This window comes from Thunnus maccoyii, chromosome 15 (assembly GCF_910596095.1).
Source record: "Thunnus maccoyii chromosome 15, fThuMac1.1, whole genome shotgun sequence".
Taxonomy (NCBI): domain Eukaryota; kingdom Metazoa; phylum Chordata; class Actinopteri; order Scombriformes; family Scombridae; genus Thunnus; species Thunnus maccoyii.
Window position 1 is genome coordinate 11436659 of NC_056547.1, and position 23354 is coordinate 11460012.

Genomic DNA, 23354 nt, shown 5'->3' on the forward strand with positions numbered 1-23354 from the left:
TCTAATTGGTTGATTGTGGCTGTTCGGAGGTGAGATTGAGTCGTCCATCATGTCCCGACTGAGGGCTGCCGACGGAGGAGGAGCTGCAGCCAAGCGAGCAAAATTGCCCCTCATAAGGTGTAAGGGCCCCGGGTTTTTAAGGTGGCAGGCAGTGTTTTTATAGAGAAGTTAACGGATTCCGAGTTAATCTGTTCAGCTGAGGCAAATGGTTATCGACTGCCCTCGGGGACAAGGCTTGGGAGAGTTTAAAAAAAAAAAAAAACTCAGTGGCTTTTTTTTCTTTCTCTTTCTTCACCTCCCCCCGCCTCCCTATGATGAATTTTTATGTTGCTTTGTCAATATTATTACAGCGAGGCACCTCCAGCTATATTAACTTCTTACAATTCGAACAGCTATCAGCTGCTCACTCATCTCCCACTGCTGCAAATCACTTGACCACCTGACTCTCTTTACCTCCTTCTTTAAATACATATATGTATACAGTATATATACAATGTATATATAAATATATCCCCGTCCTTTGAGTCACCAAGCCAACAGCCGTCACCTCCCGATTCAATAGCGGCCATAAAACACGGCCACAAACCTGTGTCTGTTTTTACTGAGGCAATTTAGCATGGCTCAAGGGCACAGCAGCAATATCTCTTTTCTCTGCCTGCCCGTTCAGCAGAGGCCGACGGCGAGCTGCAGCTGGGGAAAATAGTGGCCATTCTCATGTCTGACTGTTTGACTGACTGCTCTATTTGGGCACAGAAAGGATCGGGGTAGGCCTGACTGACTGCTGCTTAGATACAGCAGATGACTTTGTCTGTGTTTTGCTCTTTTTTTTGTGTGTGTGACTGACCGACACAGATGCCTTTTGACTCGCTGATCTGTTTAAGGCGTCTGAGCGGTATAAAAAAAAAAAAAAGAGCTGCGGAGGAAATATTACACAGTAACATAGATTTCTTTCAGGTTTTGCTTTGTGCCACGGCGTTTCACTCTTGACACGATCAATAGCTGCTATTGAGGTGATACAAAGCAGATATTTGGGAAGCGTAGCCAGCTTCTAAACTTTCATCTCACGCCCGCAGACTCACTTCTCAAACAGTTTTGCCCCTTCTCTAAGTCGCTGACTTAGGTTTTGAATACTCCTCTGAATATAACTCTGGATTCTGAAATGGGGTTATTGTAAGCGAGAGCATTAGCTGTGTTGATATTCATTCACATTTATGACTATCTGCTTCTTGGCGTTTTTGTGTGAAATCTCATTTTGGTAGTGTGAAATGTTTTATAGGTGTGATTACGAGGATCATTGATCAAATCCTTAATATTTCACCCATAATAATCTGAAAGGCAAAAGTTTGCTCCTTTATGGACGCAAATATTTCAGATTTTTATGATTCCTCAGAGATCTGAGAGGAATATTATTAATTGTCCTAAAAAGGGAAAGTCTTACAAATCAGCTGGGATGGCAGGTCGGCCTGTGCATTACAGAGACTGTGCTGTAATTAAAAGCGCACAGGTTTGATCCTGCCAACATCGTGTGTCTGTCAAAGTAACTCAGATCTCGGTGCATTCATTTCAACGTCCCCATTGAACAGCTTCAAAGTTCAAAAGATCAAACTTTTTTCAGTATCAGTATAATCTGTAACTTCTTGATGTTAAATTGTCGGAAAAATAAATATTGTAGATGTTCTGTCGACCGTTTTATACGCACTTCTTTATAATTCAGCATGAAATATTTGGTATTTTTAGGAACCTTTGCATAATGCAATAAAGCTTTTAATTGAATGAATTTTAAATTAAGCCGTGTGCCTAATAATTGTCCACACATCATGAATTTATGATAACGATTGTGCCAAAATATGCATTTTGGTCAAAAAGGTTAATAATAGAGGATTGAGGAGATTGAAGAAGAGTGTACAATATTCAACACCCCGATATCTGTAAAATCTCTGTTCAGATAAGGAAAAAAACTCCAGAAAAACTATTTAACAGGGAAAAAAAAAGGAAGAAAAGCAACAGAGGAGGATGGACCGACATGTAATAAAAGCCACATGTAGCCTAGAGAGTAGACAAAAGGATTGGTGAGTAAAACTATGAAAAAAGAAAGAACAGTTAGATTTATTAAAAGACATGAGAGTTTGATTGACTTGACTTTCATTTTTCCTATAATTGGAAAAAATGGTTTAAACTCAACATATAAATGTGACATGCACTTGACACTTTATGTAGATTCAAGAAAAACAATCAACAAGATCTTATTTGTAGTTTATTTGTAGTTTTAATGTTTGTTTCTTGCTGTTTCTGTGTGCAGATCATCCAGGACCGCGTGCTGGAACACGGCTCCAGGAGCAGCCTGATGTGGAACAGTCACCCCGGAGGACTCTTCGCCCTGCCGCAGTACTCCGGCTACCTGGGAGACTTCCCCTTCTACTACGCCACACTGGGTCAGTAACACACACGCAAACATCACGCTTCTACACACCTGTGCAGCTATGAACTGATCCTCATCATCCATCACCCCCAACCTCCAAATGTTTGTCCTAATTTTTGTACAAGAGAAGACTTTATCGTAGATTTCTATCTGGCTGCGGCTGAGAATTTAAACCTTGTCCGAACCGCAGAAATATGGCCTTCACCCCCTGATCTACTGCCCTCCTCCAATGGCTGTGTCTAGCAGCAAGTGGAGTGGAGGAATGAGCCTTTGACGGATGTTTGTATTAGTCCTGCTGACACACCAGCCCGTCCATCATTGCTTTTGAGTCAGCATTGCTACTGCTGCCGCCGCTGCAGCGAGGCCAATTCCTCCCGCTACGGTTCAGCAGCGCCGAGTTTTCCCATGCCACATATCTGTGACCCGGGAGCCTCTCCATCCCTCACTTCTTCACTCCATCATCATCCAGCGCTTGCGAACATCCACACACACACACACACACACACACATTCATACAAGCACAGACGACGATAGTACAAACACATGCACAAATTCATTTGATGGAGCACCCGAGGTGGAGAGCTGCTATTAAAATGGATGGGCACGGTGACAAGCATGGATTACAACGGCGGCAAGTTTATTTGTTTGTCAAAGAGGAAGCAATTAAACACAGATGGGTTCTTAGGAGACAAGGTGGCTTGTCGCTGATGGGTAATGAAACAAATGCCACATAACCGCAACATCCCTGGTTCGATTCCAGCCGGTGACCTTTGTTGCATGTCGTAACCGTCTCTCTCCCCTTGTTTCCTATCTGCCGCTTCACAATCCTCTAATCCAATAAAGGCAACAAAAAAAAAAAGCCAAAAAAATTAATCTTTTACTGAGTATAATCAGAGAAGAGAGAGTTTGTTTCCAAGTGACACTTCCTCTTGTTCTCTAAGAGCCAATAACGAGACACACACACTCACACTCTCATCATGCAAATTAACACTCAACATACACACACGACCCAGAGTAGAATTTGTTTTTGTTGCTTTAGTGAAACATTTGATTTAGAGCCTGAACAACACCGGCTTTTTGAGGCTGATAACAATACGTATACTTCAAAATAATAAAACCTTTTTTACATAAACAAAGATGTACAAGAGCAAAGATGTTTTGCAGTCGAACAATATAATTTTATCACCAACGATAGCGGTACGTTTTAAATAACTAATGTCGTTGTAATATTAATCAATTTAAATTATAATTACAAAACCAAAACTGTGTTTAAACTTGAATTGAGAAAAATTGAAGCCAACACTAATGAGACATTTATTACTGCAAATTACTGCTCTGCAATGTCTGCCAACGTGCCTATACTGATATACAATACATGGCCAAAAGTATGAGGACACCAGAACATTATCATCATATGTGATTTGTTGAATGTCTTATTTTGCTTTTCTGCTATTCTGGAAAGTCTTTCTATGAGATTTTGGTCCTGATGTTGGGTGATAAGACCAGTTTCGCAGTTAGCATCCCAAATTTATCCCAGAGGTTGTTGAGGTCAGAGTCTTCAAAAACTACGTGCCGAACTCAGAAAACCATTTCTTTTTGAACCTGGTTTTGTGCACGGGAGCATTGTCATGTTGAAACAGGAAAAGACCTTCCCCGAAGCTTCAAGCACACTATTTGAGGCAAACTTTATAAAACCGAGATTGGGGTCTCAAGATAAATCTGAGGGGTCGTGAGATGAATAATGGGATTGGAAAAATAAAAGACAAAGTTCTGTGTTTTTCATTTGGCCTTTATTCGTAACTGTTTTAGTGGTGCTCACTAGAGCTGCAACCATTAGTCAATTATGTTTGATGTTTTTCTTGGTCTTACATGACAGAGAATTGAATATTTTGGGGTTTTTGGACTGTTTATTGAACAAAACAAGACATTTAAAAAGGTGCAGTGTGCAGAATTTAATGGCATCTAGCAGGCAGACTTGGCAGAAATGGAATATAATATTCATTAGTATGTTTTAATTAGTGTATAATCACTTGGAAAATAAGAATCGTTGTGTTTTCGTCACCTTAGAATGAGCCCTTTATATCTACAGAGGGAGCGGGTCCGGTCCACGGATGCACTGCCATGTTTCTACCGTAGCCCAGAATGGACAAACCAAACACTGACACTAGGGAGGGACTTTCACATTTTTGCAAAGTTTCACAGCCACCATAGTTTTTCCTACATGCTTGGAAGGGAGGGGTATTCAGTTGGTTGCGATCTGCTAGATGCCACAAAATCTTACACAGTGGTCGTTTGGTAATCACTGGTCTAAAATATGTCGAAGCAGCATTAATCAGAGCTAAGGTGCCTTGCCCAAACCATAAAAAACTGCCTCATTCCAAAGCACACAAAACAGGGGTATAGTGTATCTTTGAGTAACCAGCGTCTGTGTGTGTTGCTGTAATCATTTAGCTGGTGAGATGTGTAATGTGCTGATACAGGATGTGATAAAAAGCCACTGAGAACCGTGTGCTAAAGGCAGAAAACAGCATGCACATCGAAAATTCAAAATATGCCGCACGACAGTAACTCCGCTCCAGGTTTTGTTCAATGTTTCATGAAAGTCTGTTTATGAGCTTGTTAGAAATTTACATCCCAGGTGTTTAAAAAACTCTGCAGACTCTTTACTTTCTCATTACAAATCACAAGGATAGTTTACCAAGTTTTAAGAGTATGCGTAGAGTCATCAAAAAAAGTTGCTCAGTGGCGGAAAGGAGACTCGTGTAATGCCATCTCCTCTGCGCTATGCTTTGTTGGTTTGAGTTAGATTAGATTTAAATTAGGAAAAGTTGAACATCCTCTATGATCCGTCTTGCTCAATATCTTATTTCCTGCTCATTTTCAGCCTTGATTACTCTATTTCAACATCAAGTCATACTGAATTTAAAGTCACATCAGCGGTTAGTCGTCTGTTCACTGGGCTCCTGATACAGCTGAAGAGTTTCCAAAATGAAATATTCAGTGATCAAGAGATTTGGCATTTTCAAAACACATTAGCGTTGTTGAATATTTTAAGACTGGCTCGAGAACGCACATCCCTGACAGTTAGATCATCTATATTTTTTAACTGCTGACAGTCTCATTTCAAGTAACATCTTTCACTGAAAATAGATATGAAGTGTTTGGAAATGAGAGACTTCAGTTCTCATCAGGCTTTATTCTCTTTAAAGAGGCTGAAATTACACTGATGGTTGACAGTCGGCTTGCCGTGTTCCAGCCGGTGTTGTTGTCTGGATTTGTCGAACTGCATTAACAATGTTTTGTTTTGTTTGTGTTTCAGGTATCAAACCGTATCCCAAGTTCACAGCCGTCATCCACGCCGTCTCCCCTCTGGTGTCCCAGTCGCAGCCCATACTCAAGCTCCTGGTGGCTGTGGCCAAGTCCCAGTACTGTGCACAGGTAAAGGATTTGCTGGTGTGTGTGTGTGTGTGTGTGTTTGTGTCTCTGCACTGCAGCATCCCCAGAGATCCTCCACTGATCTCCACCTTGTGACTCCCCCAAATTGTACTGCATTATGTGGCTGCTTTGTGATGGCATTTTCCAAACCAGAGCAACAACAGTGCTCATCTCCCATCCCTGCATGTGTGTGTGTATGTGTGTGTGTGTGTGTGTGTTAACTCTGGAGGATTGAATTAGAGCGGCAGTTTGTAGCGGTGCTACATCTGTCTCCATGGCAGCGAAACCCCCTTCAGCACAGCTGGAGACGGCATCTATTGATTCCCCTGCTTACTCCTTACCAGCTCAGGAAATGAAATGGAATTTGCTCCCCGATGGCTGGTTTTATATGTGTGTGTTTGTGTGTGGGTGTGTATGTGTGTGTCTTTGTTTATTTGTTTGGCCAGCAGAGTGTATGAGTAAGCGAGATTGTATTTTGTGTAGGAGGGATGTGTTTTTCTCTGCGAGCGTTGTGCATAAATGTGCAATTCCGTGATTGTGTGTTGGTACAGGAGGGTGAGTTACAAGAATGAGTGTTATTGTTCGGGCAGAAGAATATAGAGTAATGATGTGTGTGTTTATGTAGGCGGGATGCTTGCACATGTGTACTTTGTGTTTATGCTTAAGCGTTTGCAAGTGTACATGTCTGTGTGAACATGTTACTATCAAACATATCCCATATCAGTTACCAAAAGCAAAACATATTTATATAAGTAAATATATTTTACTTATATAAATATGAATAATATGTTGAGTATAAACAACAGAAGAACCCACCCACCACATATTAAATGTTGTGTAAAGCCAAGCAGCCGTACAAGAACTGCCCGGAAAATAAAAATGCAATATGAAACTGGCAAAATGATCATTTTAAAGCTGCAGTGTGCAGTTGCAGTCTGCAAGTGTGTATCTTTAATGTAAGAATGCATCAAATATGTGTGAGATCGCTAATGTTGACTACCTCACCAAGAATTATCACCCAACTTTTCAGTCCCCCTCAGATCTACAAAGTGTTTTAGAGTCTTTCAGCTTATTGTTTTGGTTTTATGACCCGCAAACTCCACTTTCATCAACCTCGTGTCCCGACACAGCTGGAAAAAGCTCTGATAACCCAGCTGTTCACTACCTGCCCAGCACCAAATAGCAGAGAAAGTTAACGTTTAGCCGGTGAATATAGCAGGACATTTAGCAGCTAAAGAGATATTTTATATTATATTGATAAGTTAGTGGAAGCTAAAGCAGAGTGTAAAGGAGGGTGAATGTTGGACTCCAAATGAATGCTAATGTTGTGTGTCTGTTTTAATGGTAAATACAGCAACATTTCAGCCGTAACAACTTTACATGATGACAATATGTCATTGTTGTATTTTCAGCATGTTCTGCTGCCCTCCAAGTGGCCAAAAAAATTGAGTTAATGCAACTTTAGATATAAAACTATCAAAGAATAAGTCAATTGGAGAAAGTATGTCACACTAACTGCTTTGGACACATTTTCAGTTAGTAGCAAAAAAGTATTGCGGTTTGATACCTAGCTCTACTTTTGTGTGCTAAAATCCAACTGTTTGTCACAGTTAGGGTTGCAACTATCAATCATTCTTGATTCATTGATTGTTGTTTTGTCTATAAAATGTCAGTCACTGTTTCCGAAATGTCCCAAAACAGTCCACAACCCGAAGATACTCAGTTTACTGTCATAGAGGTCTAAAGAAACCAGAAATATTCATGTTTAAGAGGCTGGAACCAGATGATTTGGGCATTTTTTCTTTAAAAAAATGACTCCAAATGATTAACCAATGATCAAAATAGTTAATTTTCTGTCGACTAACTAATCGATTTATCGACTAATCGTTGCAGCTCTAGTTGCAACGTCGTCACACTTTCAGCCAAGTGTTTTCAGAAACGTTCTCTCATATTAAAAGGCAGAATGAGTAAACTCTGTCTTATTCTTTTTTTTTTTATGGGGGAGGCTTTTGTGTTTGCCTTCTTAAGGCTGTGTGGAGAGCCAGGTACACAACCGGGGTGTTTTCTTGCACTCTCAGCACACAGAAACGAGGAGAGAGAGAAAGGGGGTTGCTGCTAGGCTACGAAAGGATGAGGAAAGGGATATAAATAAATGAATGGCAGGGAGAGAATGAAAGAACACAGAGGGTGGAGGAGGCTAAATTTGACGCAGAGAAGCTTTTGAGAAAGTTCCGGCGATTTCTGACACAGCGGGCCTCCTGCTGAGCGCGCGCGTGCTCGTGTGTGTGTGTGCGCGCACGCGAATTTTAAGAGAATCGTTTCCTCCGCTCGCGCCGCTGATACACCGACAGTTTCTTCAGCGTTCTCCTCCAGTCATAGGCAAACACATACCACCATCAGCACCCTGAGAGGGCTGGTGAGCTGACAGAGACACCATCTGTCTTTCTAATCAAACAGGAATAGAACCCTGTGAGAGTGGATTAACGTGTTTCTCAACCGTGAATATGTGTGCAAGGAGGCACAGTGAGAATCAGGATGTGTACCTGTTGTCATCTCGGAATGACAAACACATTCTTGCCCGGATTCAGCCTTCATGAATATTGCTTGTTTTGTTTTTTTAATCTGTGTGTGCTTATCGTTAGGAGATAATTTTGCGTTTCATCAAACAGCTGTATGTCATGTTTTACTTAGACATCACTCCACTGACACACACACACACGCTGCTTCAGTTACATCGGGAACACCTCAACAAACACAGACATCCAAATGGCTCCCAGCTCATAATTAGGCAGGTCCAGTCAGGGTGCAGAGTCCCTGAGGAAAACTGCTGCATGTGACGTAGTTAATGTCAGAAATAATGTGAAACTTTATTGATCCCTGCAGGGAAATTCTTCTGGTCGGCTTCCATCAGGGTACGTCTGAGCACGGTGTCAGCCACAGCTCTGCACGGTGGAACCGCGATGGATTCATTTACTGACTCGTTCAAGGACATTTCAGCAGCAACTGTACACTACAGGCTGGATGCTGATGATGTTTCCTCCATCACTTTACTTACTATTTGTCAAATGGTAAATGGGCTGCATTTATATAGCGCCTTTCTAGTCTTCCGACCACTCAAAGGGCCTCACGCTGCATGCCGGCATTCACACACACTCACAGCCTTCAGGAGTAAGGAGCTGGTGATTGAACCACCAGTCTTTCCATTGGTGGATGACCTGTTCTACCTCCTGAGCCACAGCCGCCACTCAATTGGGAGAATTGGGTATTAATGCCAACTTAATATTGGTATTTAATGGAAAACATCATTTTTCGAGGACAAAAATATGTTAATATTGTTTCTTGGTTGCCTTTATGTCTAAATATCCTTTATTTCATGAGAGAAATTATTATACCCTAAATGATATTAATATCCTATACAATAAACTACATTAATATACTATATATTATTCTGTGTTGTAGTATGAAAATAACATTATGTTGAATATCCCACAATGCAGTATACAATGGAAATGGAGGCAAAGCTCAGAAAACAGCCAACTCATATCCTTAGAAATACATTTTCACTCGCTATTTGCACTGATTTTCTACATTAGTACATAATGTGCACTTTACAGCATTATTGAATGGAGACATACTGGTGTATTATGTAGAACCGCAAATGTGATTTTAAAATATGTAAAATTTGAAGCGGGAGATCCTACACCTGTAAAGCTTTCCATTCTCATACATAAGCAGTTTATAATGATAAGTGTGGCAGATTTCCACTGTAATTTTTTTTTTAACAATGAGTCTTTGGTTTCAGACAGAAGTAGACTATAGCAGCTTCTCGTTTCTAGCCAACGACGGTCAATATTTATAACCGTCGCTGCCAGATTATATCGCCTGTGGCTGACAAACTAAACAAGCTAATTGAATCGGTTGTCTCTGTCTGACTTTTTCATGTTTCCAGCTGACTTGATTTAAAAGGAGAATCTTGTATGCGCTTGATTAAACGCATGACATCATGTTAAAGGGCTGAGGTTCAATTGCACGTCCCAGACAAAAAAGTCAGGATTCCTATCATGTAGAAGACATGTAAATAAAGAGACGGGAGTGTTATTGTTTTGCAGCGTAGGGCTAGTTAGTCCTAGTATTATCATAGTAGTGTCATAGGGAAAAATGTTCAAGACTTAGTTTGGCTACTTAGCTTATATTGTTCATATTTTCAGACAGTTAGTTTAACGTTAGAAGATGAAAGGCCTTCATGATGAGGACTAAGTGATGTGTGTGAATGTGAGTGTGAATGGGTGAATGAGCAGCAGAAAAATTGTGAAGTGTTTTGGATAAAAGTGCCGTATACAGTCATTTACCAAGTAAAGGTCTGACTGCAGCCTTACACACGCTGCTTCAACATGTAGAGAAATCTGAGGCTCGACAGACCTGCAGACAGACACCTTGTCGCTGTTCTGAGCAGGTTTCAGGAAACGGTCAATTTGTGACATCAAATTTAAAATGCATGAGAAGAACGGGCTGACATATGAGACTGTAACTGTGTGTGTGTGTGTTTATGTGTAAATGTGTAAATGTGTGTAAAGTCAGACAGGAAACATGTCATGTGTGTGTTTCTCATCAAACATTAATGATCTCTGCTGTTATAGCGCAGCGGACGGGGAATTGCGTGGCGACATCCCCGTGTCGGCTGACCCGCGGGTCGCAGAACAGCCGTCTTAAGTTGTAGAAAACATGATTTGACTGGCTGGAAAACACGAGTCCTTCATGTAAAACATCATCACATTGGAGGTGAAGCGTGAGACGGTACGGGCAGGAGAATGTGTTCAGCGACACGTCTCGGTGAAAGTCCTGTCTGACAATGTGATGTGATTGGTTCAGGATTGAATTGTACAAACCACTCTGGACCCATAATTGGAAATATTTTATCACTTCAGTTGCCCTTCTGGCTCTTTAACATTCAATCAGACCATAATAAGGTGACATTTGCTGGCCGCAGGGCACGTAAATGTCACACGTTCAGCAGACTGATTCAGCAACAAGTTGGATTTTGTCAGGAGGAGAAAATGATTTGAATCAAATTGGATACAATTCAGTTATGGTGCAAGTAATAAGACTTTTCTTTTTTTCTTCTTCTTCTTCTTTCTTTCAGATTATTGTTCTCTGGAACTGTGACAAGCCTCTCCCCGCCAAACACCGCTGGCCTGCCACCTCAGTGCCCGTCATCGTCATCGAGGGAGAAAATAAGGTGAGCCTGAACACACACACACACACACACACACAGACGCTTCCTCTCCGTTACCTCAAAGGTAATCAATATCATTTCCAATTACGTGTCTCATCTTTTGTATATCCTCACACTGTAAAGCTACTGTATCTTTGCACATTTTATTCAGTCAGAGAGTTTCTGGGAGCTAATGAGTTTCGATTTGTGCCGCACTGATTCCATTAAAGGGCTGTTTGTGTGGTTTTAATTAAAGCTCAGTAACGGGAATAATATACACTGGGATGAAAAAAAAAATGTTGCTGAAAGGCTAATGCATATTGTTAAGAGAGATAAGAACCTAATAATGGGTAAGTGCATGTGCCTTTATTTATGTTTAATGTATTTTTCTTTGCTTTAATCATAAGTAAATATCTAATTAAATCAGGAAAGTGACAAAATCTCTGAAGAAATAAGTTATATTTGAGTTTTAATGTACAGTATGAGTAGACACAATAAATTCATGCATTGATTTGCTTCAGGTTGGGTTTTTCCTTTATGTGTTTAATAACTCATGACCTCGCATCCATGCAGAAGTTCTATATCTGAATTTATGTTTTTATCAATTCCTTAAAGGTTTAAAGGTTGTAAATCTTCTCACAAAATATCTTCATGCACAGAGCAAAAAAAAAAAAAAAAAAGATTTAAATGTGTCTCTGAGCATTCAAAGAAGTGTAATATGCATAAAAACAGTGTTTTACCAGTGGGTGTCAATTTTCTCTGCATGTCAGTTGAGGGATATCTTGTTTTTTTTTCCTCTTTGTTCTCATGACTGACACTGTCATAATTGAAACATCTTCTCCATTTTTTTTTTTTTGTAAGTTAACCCTCCAGCCAGACAGAACCCAAAGCTTATGACAACCTTATTATGGAGGCTTTTACACTGAAGCTTCAGCCCTGTGGAAGGGGATTGCCGTGTTTATCTTGACTTCCCCGTGACCTCCTTTTGTCATGTCAAAGGTCAGACGTAGACACACACACACACACACGGTGGGATTTGCTCCCTAAACGCTGATCTGAGCTCGTTTTTTTCGCGATTTCCACGCTCCACGCTCGGGCTTTTGTTTTAGAGCGAAAGGGGAAATCCGTTCCTCATCCGTACGCCGAGACATCATCTACTGTTGTCCTCTTCCCTTTCTGCTCGCGAGGACTTCACTTCACCTGCCAATCACAGGAAGTGGTTTTCACATCAGTGTCAGTCACCCGGCGGTAGGCTGGGTTTATGGTTTACCTCTCCCCGTGGCTCTGAGTGGTTTCTCCCAAGCTGTCAATCACAGCGGGAGGACTGTGTGTGTGTGTGTGTGTGTAGCTGTGTGTCCGTGAAAAGTCAGCAGAAAAGGCTTAGTGTACTGGCATTGTGTGTGTGTGTGTGTGTGTGTGTATGTATGTCTGTGTGTGTGTGTGCCAGGCAGCCTGTGGTTTGTTGTGGTTGTGGCGGGTTCTGTGTTTACCGTGGCGAGCCAAGCTGTGTTCCTCCACCCCACAGAGGGAGAAAGAGAGAGAGAACGCTTTTCATCTCTTTTGCCTTTTTTCCTGCTCCTTTCATGCTTATCCTCCCCCCCCCCCTCCTCTCTCTCTTTCATCCTCTTTCTCACTCACAGATCCTCTTTTTTTTCCCCCCATATTTATCATTTCTTTCTGTCATCTTCTTTCTTCTTTTCTCTATCGCTGCATCATTCTCTCCTTTATGCCCTGCTTTTCTTTTCTTTCTTTTTTTTTTGCAGTCTGTTGTCAGGGCCTTGCCAGGTTTTTAGAAATACTGAGTGTAAGTCACACCACCCCAATGTACCGCCTACAAACTATTAATTTTTTTATATTTTGGGCTTTTCATTCACAGTACAATTATACTTTCTGTAAATTTTATGTTCCGGCATGAAGATTTAAACGCTGATTCAAATAGTTTTTTATTAATTGACCTAAAATCAGTCCAATTTAAATCAATTCTAAGTCTAATTATACTGGAATCTGCCTGTAAAATATGAGCCATGTGTATGTTTTTTAACTGTAGCATGTCAACTCCCACCAAGTTTCATAAAATGTGTCCTGTTGCAACAGGAAACATAACTTTCGGGCACGCGGTGACATAAAATCGCTTTAAAAAGATCCACTGCCTACAAAAACGCACATTCGTGTCCGGCTGTGGGTTCGCTGTGTGCTACTGGAGAATTAGTAGCAAAGAAGAAGATGAAGATGTTGTGTTCCTACAAGTTTCCTGACTGCAGGAACAAAATGACATGACTGCATATTGTGCAGTTTTTAGCGACTGCCGCTACATCTTTACAGTGAACAATGGAGAATAAGTATAAAAATGGCAGAATGCTCCTTTAATAAAGCTTCATACCTCATTCAGCATTGTTGTATAGCATGTTAAAGTCTAAGTCGGGTGTTATTCTGTATTTTTCTTATTGTCAACAAATCCTATGACTGAATATTTTCCTCTATCGAGTGCTGCTGCCTGTGTAGCCAAAGCCTGACACAGCTTATTCCTCTGCGTCATAAACCTCCATTGTTGCCCAAAAACTATTAAAAACACATCGGTTAGTCACACTGTTGCAACGGGTGACATCTTATTTTAGATATTTTATTTCGTGGCAGTCCCACATGCACCGCTTTGTTTCCGTGAGTACCCGCTGGAGCGCCGACGCGTATGTATCCGCAGCTGAAAATAGTCCCCAATAAATGCACTGTTTACTCCTGTTTGTGTGCTGTTTGCTAAAAAACTACAGTGCCCAGCTGTTTTAGAAAATAGCTGTGTTTATTTGTGTTTTTTAAAGATTTACATCTTCAGTAGGAACAAATGTGGCTTTTCACCACAGTAAAAATCAGACTAATATATAATTGGTTTTGGTCTTTTCAAGAAAAACACAACACCAATCTTATCCTTTAACTACATTCCCTTTTTTCCCTCCCTCTGTCTTTCCCCCTCTGTCGTCCGCTCGGCACGGTGGCCAAAAAGCTGGTTTATGACTGTTGGTTTAAGCCGTGTGAGAAGCCCAGCAGTGCTTAATATGGTTAACACACACTGGTGGTCCTCCTCTCTCCCTCTCTGCCTCTCTCCTCTGCTGCTGCTGCTGCTGCTGCTGTCCGTTGGGAAGGAGGTGAAATGCTGGAGGCAGATTCCTGCTGTAAGAGCTCACATTCCTGGAGAGCTCCAGGAAGCCCCAGGCTAATATGTCGCACGTCTAACATTACAAACCATCTGGGGTTTGGAAACACCGCGGTCTCTTATCCTTTCTCTTTTCTCTTTGTCTCTTTCTTTTTCCATCTCTTTACATTTTTCGCCGTCGCTCTTGTCATAACTCTTTGTCTCGCTGTCACTTTCTCCGCTTCCTGTCTCTCTCTCTGCCTCTTCTTCGCTGGTATTCTCTCTCTGTCACGTTCTGGTTGGAAAACAAGTGGAAAACACGGAGCGTAGAGAGACAGGGTTGTTTTGTTTCTCTTTTTCTGCCCGTAGGAGATTACAGCAGTAATGATGACACAAGGAGGCCTCGCTAAAAATGAGAGGGAGGCTTCTTCTCTTTCCTCTCCTCTCTCTCATCCCCCCCCCCACCCCCTTCTCCTCATCTCATTCTCTCTCCGTCTGAAAACACAACTGTCACTCACACACCTCTGCACTCTCACCCTGTTAGAATATGAGCAGCAGGCGAAGCTTTCAGCCGCTGTTGTTGCCTCTGGAGTGTTTTTGAAGAAAGGAAAAGTAGACGGCACTTGACCGCAGTGTCACCGATGTCAGCCTCAATAGCGCTGTCAGTTCTCTGTATGATGCAATACAATACAGAAGTCCTCTTAAACTTAACATCTTTAACTCTATAAACTGATATTCTGTGTCAGAGAGCTGTTGCTTCAATTTTCTGACCCCTCTCTGCTGTCGGCGTGTGAGGTAGGAGCGAAAAAGAGGGAGATGAACGCAACGTTGAGTTCAAAAATGACCTTTTTTGCTGCACAGACAGTGTACTGACTATTTGTAAGCCCCTAAATTGTATGAAAATGTCTTAAAATTGTCTGTTTTCCCCAATAACTCCCAATTTCTCTTTGTTGCCTGTGTGCATTCAGCCTTTTATTCTTCATTTACATTATTAAAAGTAAAAAGTACAGGAAAAAGTCCATCTTTAATGTCGATCAGGACTCTTAAAAGCAAAGATGCACCAAGTAATGAAAATGTTTCCACCATGAATCGGAAGAGATTTGCGCTGAAATGATTATTTGATCAACAGAAAATTAAAATTGAAAAATGCTGATGTTTTTCTATGAATCCCTTCAGGCAAAAAAATGTCAAAACACTTTTCAAATGTAAAGATTTTCTCTCGTTTTTATCGTTATGAGCTTCGAACTATGTTGTCGTCTGATACAATATTAAACAACGGCATCTTTTTTTACCAGAGCTGCAGTCTGCAACAACCAATCAAAAGGAGATTCAAATCACAGACACGGCAGACGATTACAGCATCAATACGTTAAAGGATGTTTTCTCAGTCATCGGTGTTTGTGATTGATGTGATTTGAATCCCCGTTTGATTAGTTGCTGCAGACTGTGGCTCTGGTATTATGTGGTTTCATATTGTGAACTTGATGACTCACAAAAGGAATTCAACACTTTATTTAAAGATCCGATCCAGACATGTTGTAAGACATATCAAAAATACTCAGCTATGAGTAATAATTAGTGTCTAACGTGGTTTTTGACATCTACAAATCTGCAAATATATATTTTTTCATTCCAAAAGTTTAAACTGCTGGACACAAGATGTCTCCTGCTTTCACTGAAAAGTCTGTTCTCAGTGTTTGTGCACCTGCAGGCTTCACATTTTCCAAATCCTGCTCACAAGTTCACCCCTTTAAACTCAGATTTAAGGTGAGCACCGAGAAACTTTTCCCCCTTCAGCAGATAAATCTGAAAAACAGCCTTCTAGTGTCACATATATCATTCTGCAACTCAAACAGTCAGATGAAAGAAAAACAAGAGGAAAAACACATTTTTTGGACTAGTTTGAGGTTTTAACGTCATTGTAAATTGAAAATCTTTGAGTTTTGGACTGTCGGTCAGATAAAAAAAGCGATATGAAGACGTCAACTTTGTCTGTGTGAAATTGTGACGGACATTCTTCTTTATTTTCTGACATTTTATAGACTAAATAATGAAAACAATAGCTGCAGCACCGGAATTGATAACAGTCTTCACGCAGCTTGACAGTAAAGGCATGTATTCTCGCATTTCTCCTGGTGTTTTGTTGCTGCCCTCGGCCGTAGAAGTGATGAAGACCTATTGAGAGTGAGGTCACTTAGCTGGAGCACAGCAGGCAAACAGAGCCAGGTGTTTATAGAGAAAAGAGGTCAACCGACTCTCCTTAAATGTAAATGTAATAGCTATTCAGTGCAGGTGGTGTTTTAAAAGAACAAGTGTTCTTACAGAGACCTGACCTTCAGACCTCAACTGAATAACTGAATATCAGCAACGCTCTCCAGGCTGTTAGTGTCAGTGTGTGCGTGTATAATACTGTGTTGAAGTGTCCACATCCATTAAAGCTTTCTTGTTTGTGTGGGAGGTTGTTTGAGTTGGAGCACACATCCATTTGACAATACACACACACACAATCTCTCTCAACAAGAAGCTGCTGTGTTCTCATCCGAGCCGCCTTTCATCAGAGCAATAGACCAAAGACTTCCCGGCTAAATATCCTCAAGATGTTGATCTTTCCATCCACCCACCAGGCCCACCATCACTCTCTCCGCTTCCAGTAAATATTCAAGGACCGTCATGTATTACACAGCTTGGTTTCATCCGCTGTTAAATATATTCATTTTTCAACATTGGAAAGGGAGGAAAAGTAAATTTTCGCCAAATGTGGAACACATAACTTTTATTTGTCTGGCTGTATTTATGTGTTTATCGGTTTTAAAAGAGAAAGATGACCCCGCAACCATAATGGAAACTTTTATCGGCACTCTATCACCGCTGAAAACGACGGGGAGCAGCAATGCAGTAAAGCATAGGATATTGGCTTTTCTCTCTGTTGATATCATGGCTTGTTGTCTCCCACGAATCCCATGAGTTTGTAAGGGATCATTAAAAATTCATACAGTAGATATTGGATGCGAAAAGAATATTCTGAAATTTATCTCAAGGCAAAACTGTAGATTTCCTAGTGGAGCTACTGTCCAGACCTCGCTTATAGTCGTGAGCTTTGGGGAGTGACCGAAAAGTCTAAAAATTGTAGATACAAGTGTCTGAAATTCACAGGGTGTCTGAGCTCAGATTGGGTGAGAAGCACAGACATCCGGAAGGAGTTCAGAGGAGTAAGATTAGGATGCTTTGTGGATGCTTCCTCTGGAGGTTTTTCGGGCATGTCCAACTAATAGAAGGGCAGACCCAGAACACTCTGGAGGGATTAAAATATGCCATCTTGCCTGGGAACATCTTGTGATCTCCCAGGCAAAGCTAGAAAATGTAGCCAAGGAAAAAGACTTCAGGGCCAGCTTGCTTAGTCTGCTTCAACCAAACCCTGGACCTGGATAAGTGGTGGAAAATGGATGGATTGATTTAAAAGGGAGGTATCATGCACATTTCCAGGTCTATATTTATAATCTGGGGCTCTACTGGAATATCTTTGCATGATTTACAGTTCAAAAAATGTGTCTTATACTGGCTCTTTATGCAGCTGCTCGGTTCAGCCTCTGTCTGAAACGAGCTGTTTTAGCTCCTGTCTCTTTAAGGCCCAACAGTAGGATTTCACTTCTTTTTCTCATCCTTTACTCAAAACAATGGAGACTTCTCAAATACATCCATACATGTTTTAGCCCGAATCCAATCTGAAATATGCAAGTGGACAATGCAAACAACCCTGTTGAACAACCTTAGCAACAAAGGCTACAGAACAGACGGCCGTTTGTGGGCGTGCACGTACAATATGACATCATCAGGAACAGGAAGTAGAGGTTGAAGCCCTGGTTTTTGACTGGCAAGAAGCATCTCTACACACATTCACCTAAAGTTTTGGAACTTTGACCATTTATTGATATAGATATCTGACATCATAACGGTATAAAACTAACAGAAAATCACCAAAAGCATGATATGTCCCCTTTAACAATGATATCCCTTTTACTGAAATTTAGTTTCCTGTATGCTTTTTTAAAACACAAATGATTTTAATGTCATAAATGAAACCGTTCCCAGATCTCATATTTGGAATAAAACTCTCAAAACAACCAGGTATTATTTAGGATGTCATGGGAGCTATTAGTGTTTCCATGGAAACAATCGTGTCAGAAGTTCAATGGAAGCTGTCATGTGTTTGAATAAACACCTCCACACTGTGAGTCTGCAAAAAAAAACATGCACAAGATTCCAGTCCTCCAACCATGAGGGGTTTAAATCTGTTTTTTTTTCAGATTTTTTTTTCCCTTCAGCCAATTTCATCCGTTTTCCATCCAACCAAATAATCATGCATGCAGGGAAAGTCCAACTGTTGTAATTGTAATGATATGGTTTTAACCCTCAATGCTCCGTGTCCCCCCCCCCCTTCCGCCCCTCCCCCCCGCAGGTGATGAGCAGCCGCTTCTTGCCCTATGAGACCATCATGACCGACGCTGTCCTCAGCCTGGATGAAGACACAGTGTTGTCCACCACAGAGGTATGTTGTAATAAAATATAATAGAATGAAAAATATATATATATATATATATTTTTATCTCCTCTCTGTCTCTTTCTCTTGATATGCTGGTACTCGTGAGACAAAACAAAGTTGCAAACTCTCTCTCCGTGTCCCAAATGCAACTCTCTGATTGCGTTTCTCTCCATTTTTTTTTTTTATCTCTTTCTGTTTGTCCCTCGTGTTTCCAAGTTATCGCTCTGCAGCTTGATTTTTAAATTGCTTAAACTACTCTCTCCTAGCGACTTACTTTTTCCCTCTTTCTCATCTGTCTCTGTCTTTCTTTCTCACACCCCCTCCCTCCCTCCCACCACCCCCATCTTCTAACTCATGTGTTTGGCATTTGTACTCATGCTGTACCTCTAAAATTCCCTACTCAAGAACAGTGCTGTTCTGGGCATTTTTGTTCCACATGCTGTCGGGACTGTTCTTGTTTTTTCCCGGGGACATGTTTTGGCGCAGCACCATGGGAAGCCAGATGCTGCTTTGAACAGTGCAGAATTAAATCTCATAAAGGCTGTTTGTGCCGAGGATCAAGATGGCAAAGGCAGAGCTGGCACTGAAAGGAAAATCCGGCCGGTGTTTCTCCCATAAAGACAGTTGGATCATGAACACACAGTTCCCAAAGTCGTAGAACCTGGGGAACATCAGTGCCAGTGCAAGAAATTAAAAAAGAAATTCAACCAGAAATACCATCACAGATCTCTGAGTAGTTCGCCCTTCAAAGCATATAAAACCAGCTCAAGTGCGCAGCTTGAAAATGTGACATTTTTGGCCTCGAACTCTCAAGAAACAACATTTTGTCTTTCTTCTTCTTCTTCAGCCCTCTTCACCCTGAACTGAAGAGGGGGTGAAAAGGAGAGATATTCATCATAATAAAACACAAACTGGCATCCAGTTCTTTTGAATTATGTTGGTTTATAATGGTCGAACTTTTCAAGCAATGCCTCCTTTAAATATGACTCACGCCGACATCCTGATTCAACTGGAAAGTATGTTGAATTATAAAGGCAAGACGCCATCGAAATGCTATTTCCTTGTGACTTTAATTATCCTTCAGCTACCTTTTTTCTTGCATTGCAAGCAAAAGCAACTCAGAGCTCTTCTTTTCCTCTGGGGCCTCGTATTCACAAATTCAGGCAGGAACAGAAGATAAAAACTGACGTGCATTGTGTTTTATGGTGGATTTTGACTTTTTATTCATTAGTATAAGCACTCTTTTGGTGTAGTGTTGTGTGGTAATACGCGGTGTGATGCAGAGCGGGCTGTTTGCGGAGCCGCCGAGGCCTTTTTGATGTTTTCGTCTAATTATTTGATTGAACGCTTTGATCGCCGCCACAGAAGTTGGCTACAGGCAGCTGCTTAAGAAACTGCTTTGTGTTTGATGAGGTTTTGCTTCTGTGGTATTTTCACTGAAGTGTTGTTTGAGCTTGCAGTTCCTTTGTTAGTTCTCCTTGTTGTCTTTTCTTTATTGCAGAAAATATGTTGTAAATAGATGTACTTAACTAAAATGAGAAAAATACATTTAACTACTCAACATTTTTCATGATTCTCTGTCTGCGTTCGTGCCTTCGTTTGTGTTCTCATTTTTCCAAATTGTGCACGTCTCAGCTAATAAACATTATAAACTGTGGATCTTTCTTTCTTTCTTTCTGTGCAGGTGGACTTCGCCTTCACCGTGTGGCAGAGTTTTCCCGAGCGAATCGTAGGTTACCCTGCACGCAGCCACTTCTGGGACAGCAACAAGGAGCGTTGGGGCTACACATCCAAATGGACCAACGATTATTCGATGGTGCTGACCGGAGCAGCCATCTACCACAGGTACACGCTTACCATTATACACTTCATCTAGTCTTTTTTTATTTTATGATGTCTAAAACTTGCTTCCAGTACAGCTGTTTACCTCCAAGTGAAGCCGTTCTCGCTGTTTTGCTCTGCTCTGCTCTTTTTCTTTCATGCTCCTTACTTCTGTTCTGTTCCCCCCTTCTGCTACACGGGGATCACAGCGTTGCTCTGCTCCGCTCTCCAGTGTTCAGTCGTCTTTCTTTTGATACAACACTTTGATGCGGTGATCTGTAGATTATGAAAGTAGGTGTGATGTTCAGTGCAGCACAGCCTCGGGAAAAGCAGTGTTTTTGACACTGGGTATGTTTTATCCAAAAAATGTCGATTTGTCTGCTACACAGCGTTTCATAGTTATTGCATTTAGTCATACGGCAGCGCTGTCAGCTTTAATATGGCTTCACTCAGCTGTGATGGGAGCAGTCCATTAAGCTTAAGTCAGCCAATCACCGCAGCCAGACGCTTAATCACTTTCAATAAGTCAGTCGTTCAATCCATCCACGAACTTGAAACTATCAGTCAGTCGCACCATGAAACAGAATCCAGAGTTACGTAACCTGGAACGTAAAGGAGTCTTTGAAATGAGTTGTCCACCCAGGCCTTTGTAACACTCATCTTCACATATTCTCTTCTATAAGTCCTCTATAAGTCTGTGCTGATACTGAGGTGCAATGGAAAGTGCAATGTTGGTAACAAAATACCCTTAAATGTGTGTACTGGAAGAGTCAGTGGTGGAAGAAGTACTCAGAGTACAGTAAAGTAAATGTAGCAATACCACAATGTAAAAATACTCCATTACAAGTAAAAGTCCTGTATTTAAAATCCTACTTAATTAAAAGTACAGAAGTATTATCAGCTAAATTTACTTAAGTATGAAAAGTACAAATACTAAGCCACTGTGACTGATTAAAGTACATTGTTAATACTGATGCATCAGTGTGTAAGCAGCATGTTACCGTTGTAGCTGCTGGAGGTGGAGCTAGTTTAAACTACGTCACCCCCCCCCCACCCCCAAGGATGGGAACCACCAAAGGGTCACATGATATATCTGAGGGGTCGTGAGATGATTAATGGGAGAAAAAAAGAAAGAAAAAACAAAGTTCTGCCACATAAATTTGGATCCATTTTTCAGAATTTTTCTCAAATGTTTGCTTCTTTGTGAAATATTGAAGAGTTTTCAGTTATTTAACTGCTGGTTTAATCTTTAAGAATGTAGTGAATTCATGAGCTCATCATATGTCAATTCATGTACAATTTTAATCTTAAAAGTAATTATTAACTATAGCTGTAAAATACATGTAGTGAAGTAAAAAGTACAATAATTGCCTCTGAATTGTAGTGGAGTAGAAGTGTTAGCATAAATAGCATAAAATGGAAATACTCAAGTAAAGTACAAATACCTCAAAATTGTACTTTCCACCACTGGGAACAGTGTAAAGTAAATAAATGAAGAGGGAACCCTTAAATTGAATAAGATCAAATTAGACTTCATCATAGAAGCAGGTTTTAATTAGAGGCTTTACAACAAATGGGAGATCAACAAACCTTTTATTGTTTAGTATACATAGTTTCACATTATGACCTGTTTCTAGAGACACGTCAGCTTAAACCTCTCGATGCTAGTTGAAGAAGAGCTTAAACATGTCGCAATCCAGAGTAGCTGCTGATCTAAGTCTTTTCTGTGTTCTTCATGCCAGTTAGTGCCTGTATTCATGCACATATTGAGCACATTAAACTCTATCACTTCAGTAAGAGTATTTTCACTGACCCGCATGGGAAGACTTTTTCCACTGTTTTTTTTTCCACTTTTGGATTCCTGGATCAACAATCCTCACCTGCAAATCCTTCAGTCTGCTTTATTTCCTCTTTCAGTGCTTCAACCTTTTGGTTTTTAGCTCTACTTTTTTGTTAAGTTTTAATAAACGAGGTATTTTTTGACCTTCTGGGCCACATATACACAAAAAAATGTATTTAAAATCTTGGATCTGTCAGCATTTCTGAACCCTTCTTGTATCCCTATGCAAAGACATTTACATGTATTTTTGCAGCATGTTTTAGCCCTCTGAGATAAATTATTTAAAAGGGCTAAAACATGCTGTGGCTCAGGAAATAGAGCATTAATCATCCGTTAATCACAGAGTTAGTGGTTCAATCCCCAGCTCCTCTAGTCCACATGTTGGAAGTGTCCTTGAGCAGGACACTGAACCATGAAACCATGTGCAGCAGACAATTTGTAAAGCGCTTTTTAGTTAGAAAAGCTCCATTTACCATTTAATCATCTTGCTGGAGGATACATGTCTGCAGATGGGAATAGAAGCTCCCTGTCCTTATTCTGCCTCCTCTCTGTCCTCTCTTCCAGGTATTACCACTACCTGTACACCAACTACTTGCCCACTAGTCTAAAGAGCATGGTGGACCAGCTGGCCAACTGCGAGGACATCCTGATGAACTTCCTGGTCTCCGCTGTCACCAAGCTGCCGCCCATCAAGGTCACACAGAAGAAACAGTACAAGGAGACCATGATGGGACAGGTAATAGAGCAACAGTCATGGGATATTTAAAGATTTGACTCTCAGAATAAGTATTGAGATGCTTCTCATGACTGGATCTGTATCATTTTTTTTTTTTGTATTTATTATGGCATCTTTGATCTAGATGGCTCATTAGTGTTTGATTCTTTTTATAAGAGATGTTATTCCAAACCAGGACAGCTGCCAGTTGAAAGAATTGATTTTTTTTTTCTTCTTACATTAAAGGA

The 23354-nt window shown here is 40.8% G+C and overlaps 1 protein-coding gene across 1 annotated transcript in view; it reads left to right on the plus strand.

The window, feature by feature from the left end:
• Positions 1-23354, plus strand: part of ext1b (exostosin glycosyltransferase 1b) — a 116022-nt gene that overhangs the window by 89679 nt on the left and 2989 nt on the right. Inside the window, exons 5-10 of the mRNA XM_042435388.1 lie at positions 2300-2432; positions 5739-5857; positions 10995-11090; positions 18647-18736; positions 20415-20575; positions 22956-23127. Of these exons, the coding sequence (XP_042291322.1) occupies positions 2300-2432; positions 5739-5857; positions 10995-11090; positions 18647-18736; positions 20415-20575; positions 22956-23127 (771 nt within the window). The remainder of the gene's footprint in view (positions 1-2299; positions 2433-5738; positions 5858-10994; positions 11091-18646; positions 18737-20414; positions 20576-22955; positions 23128-23354) is intronic.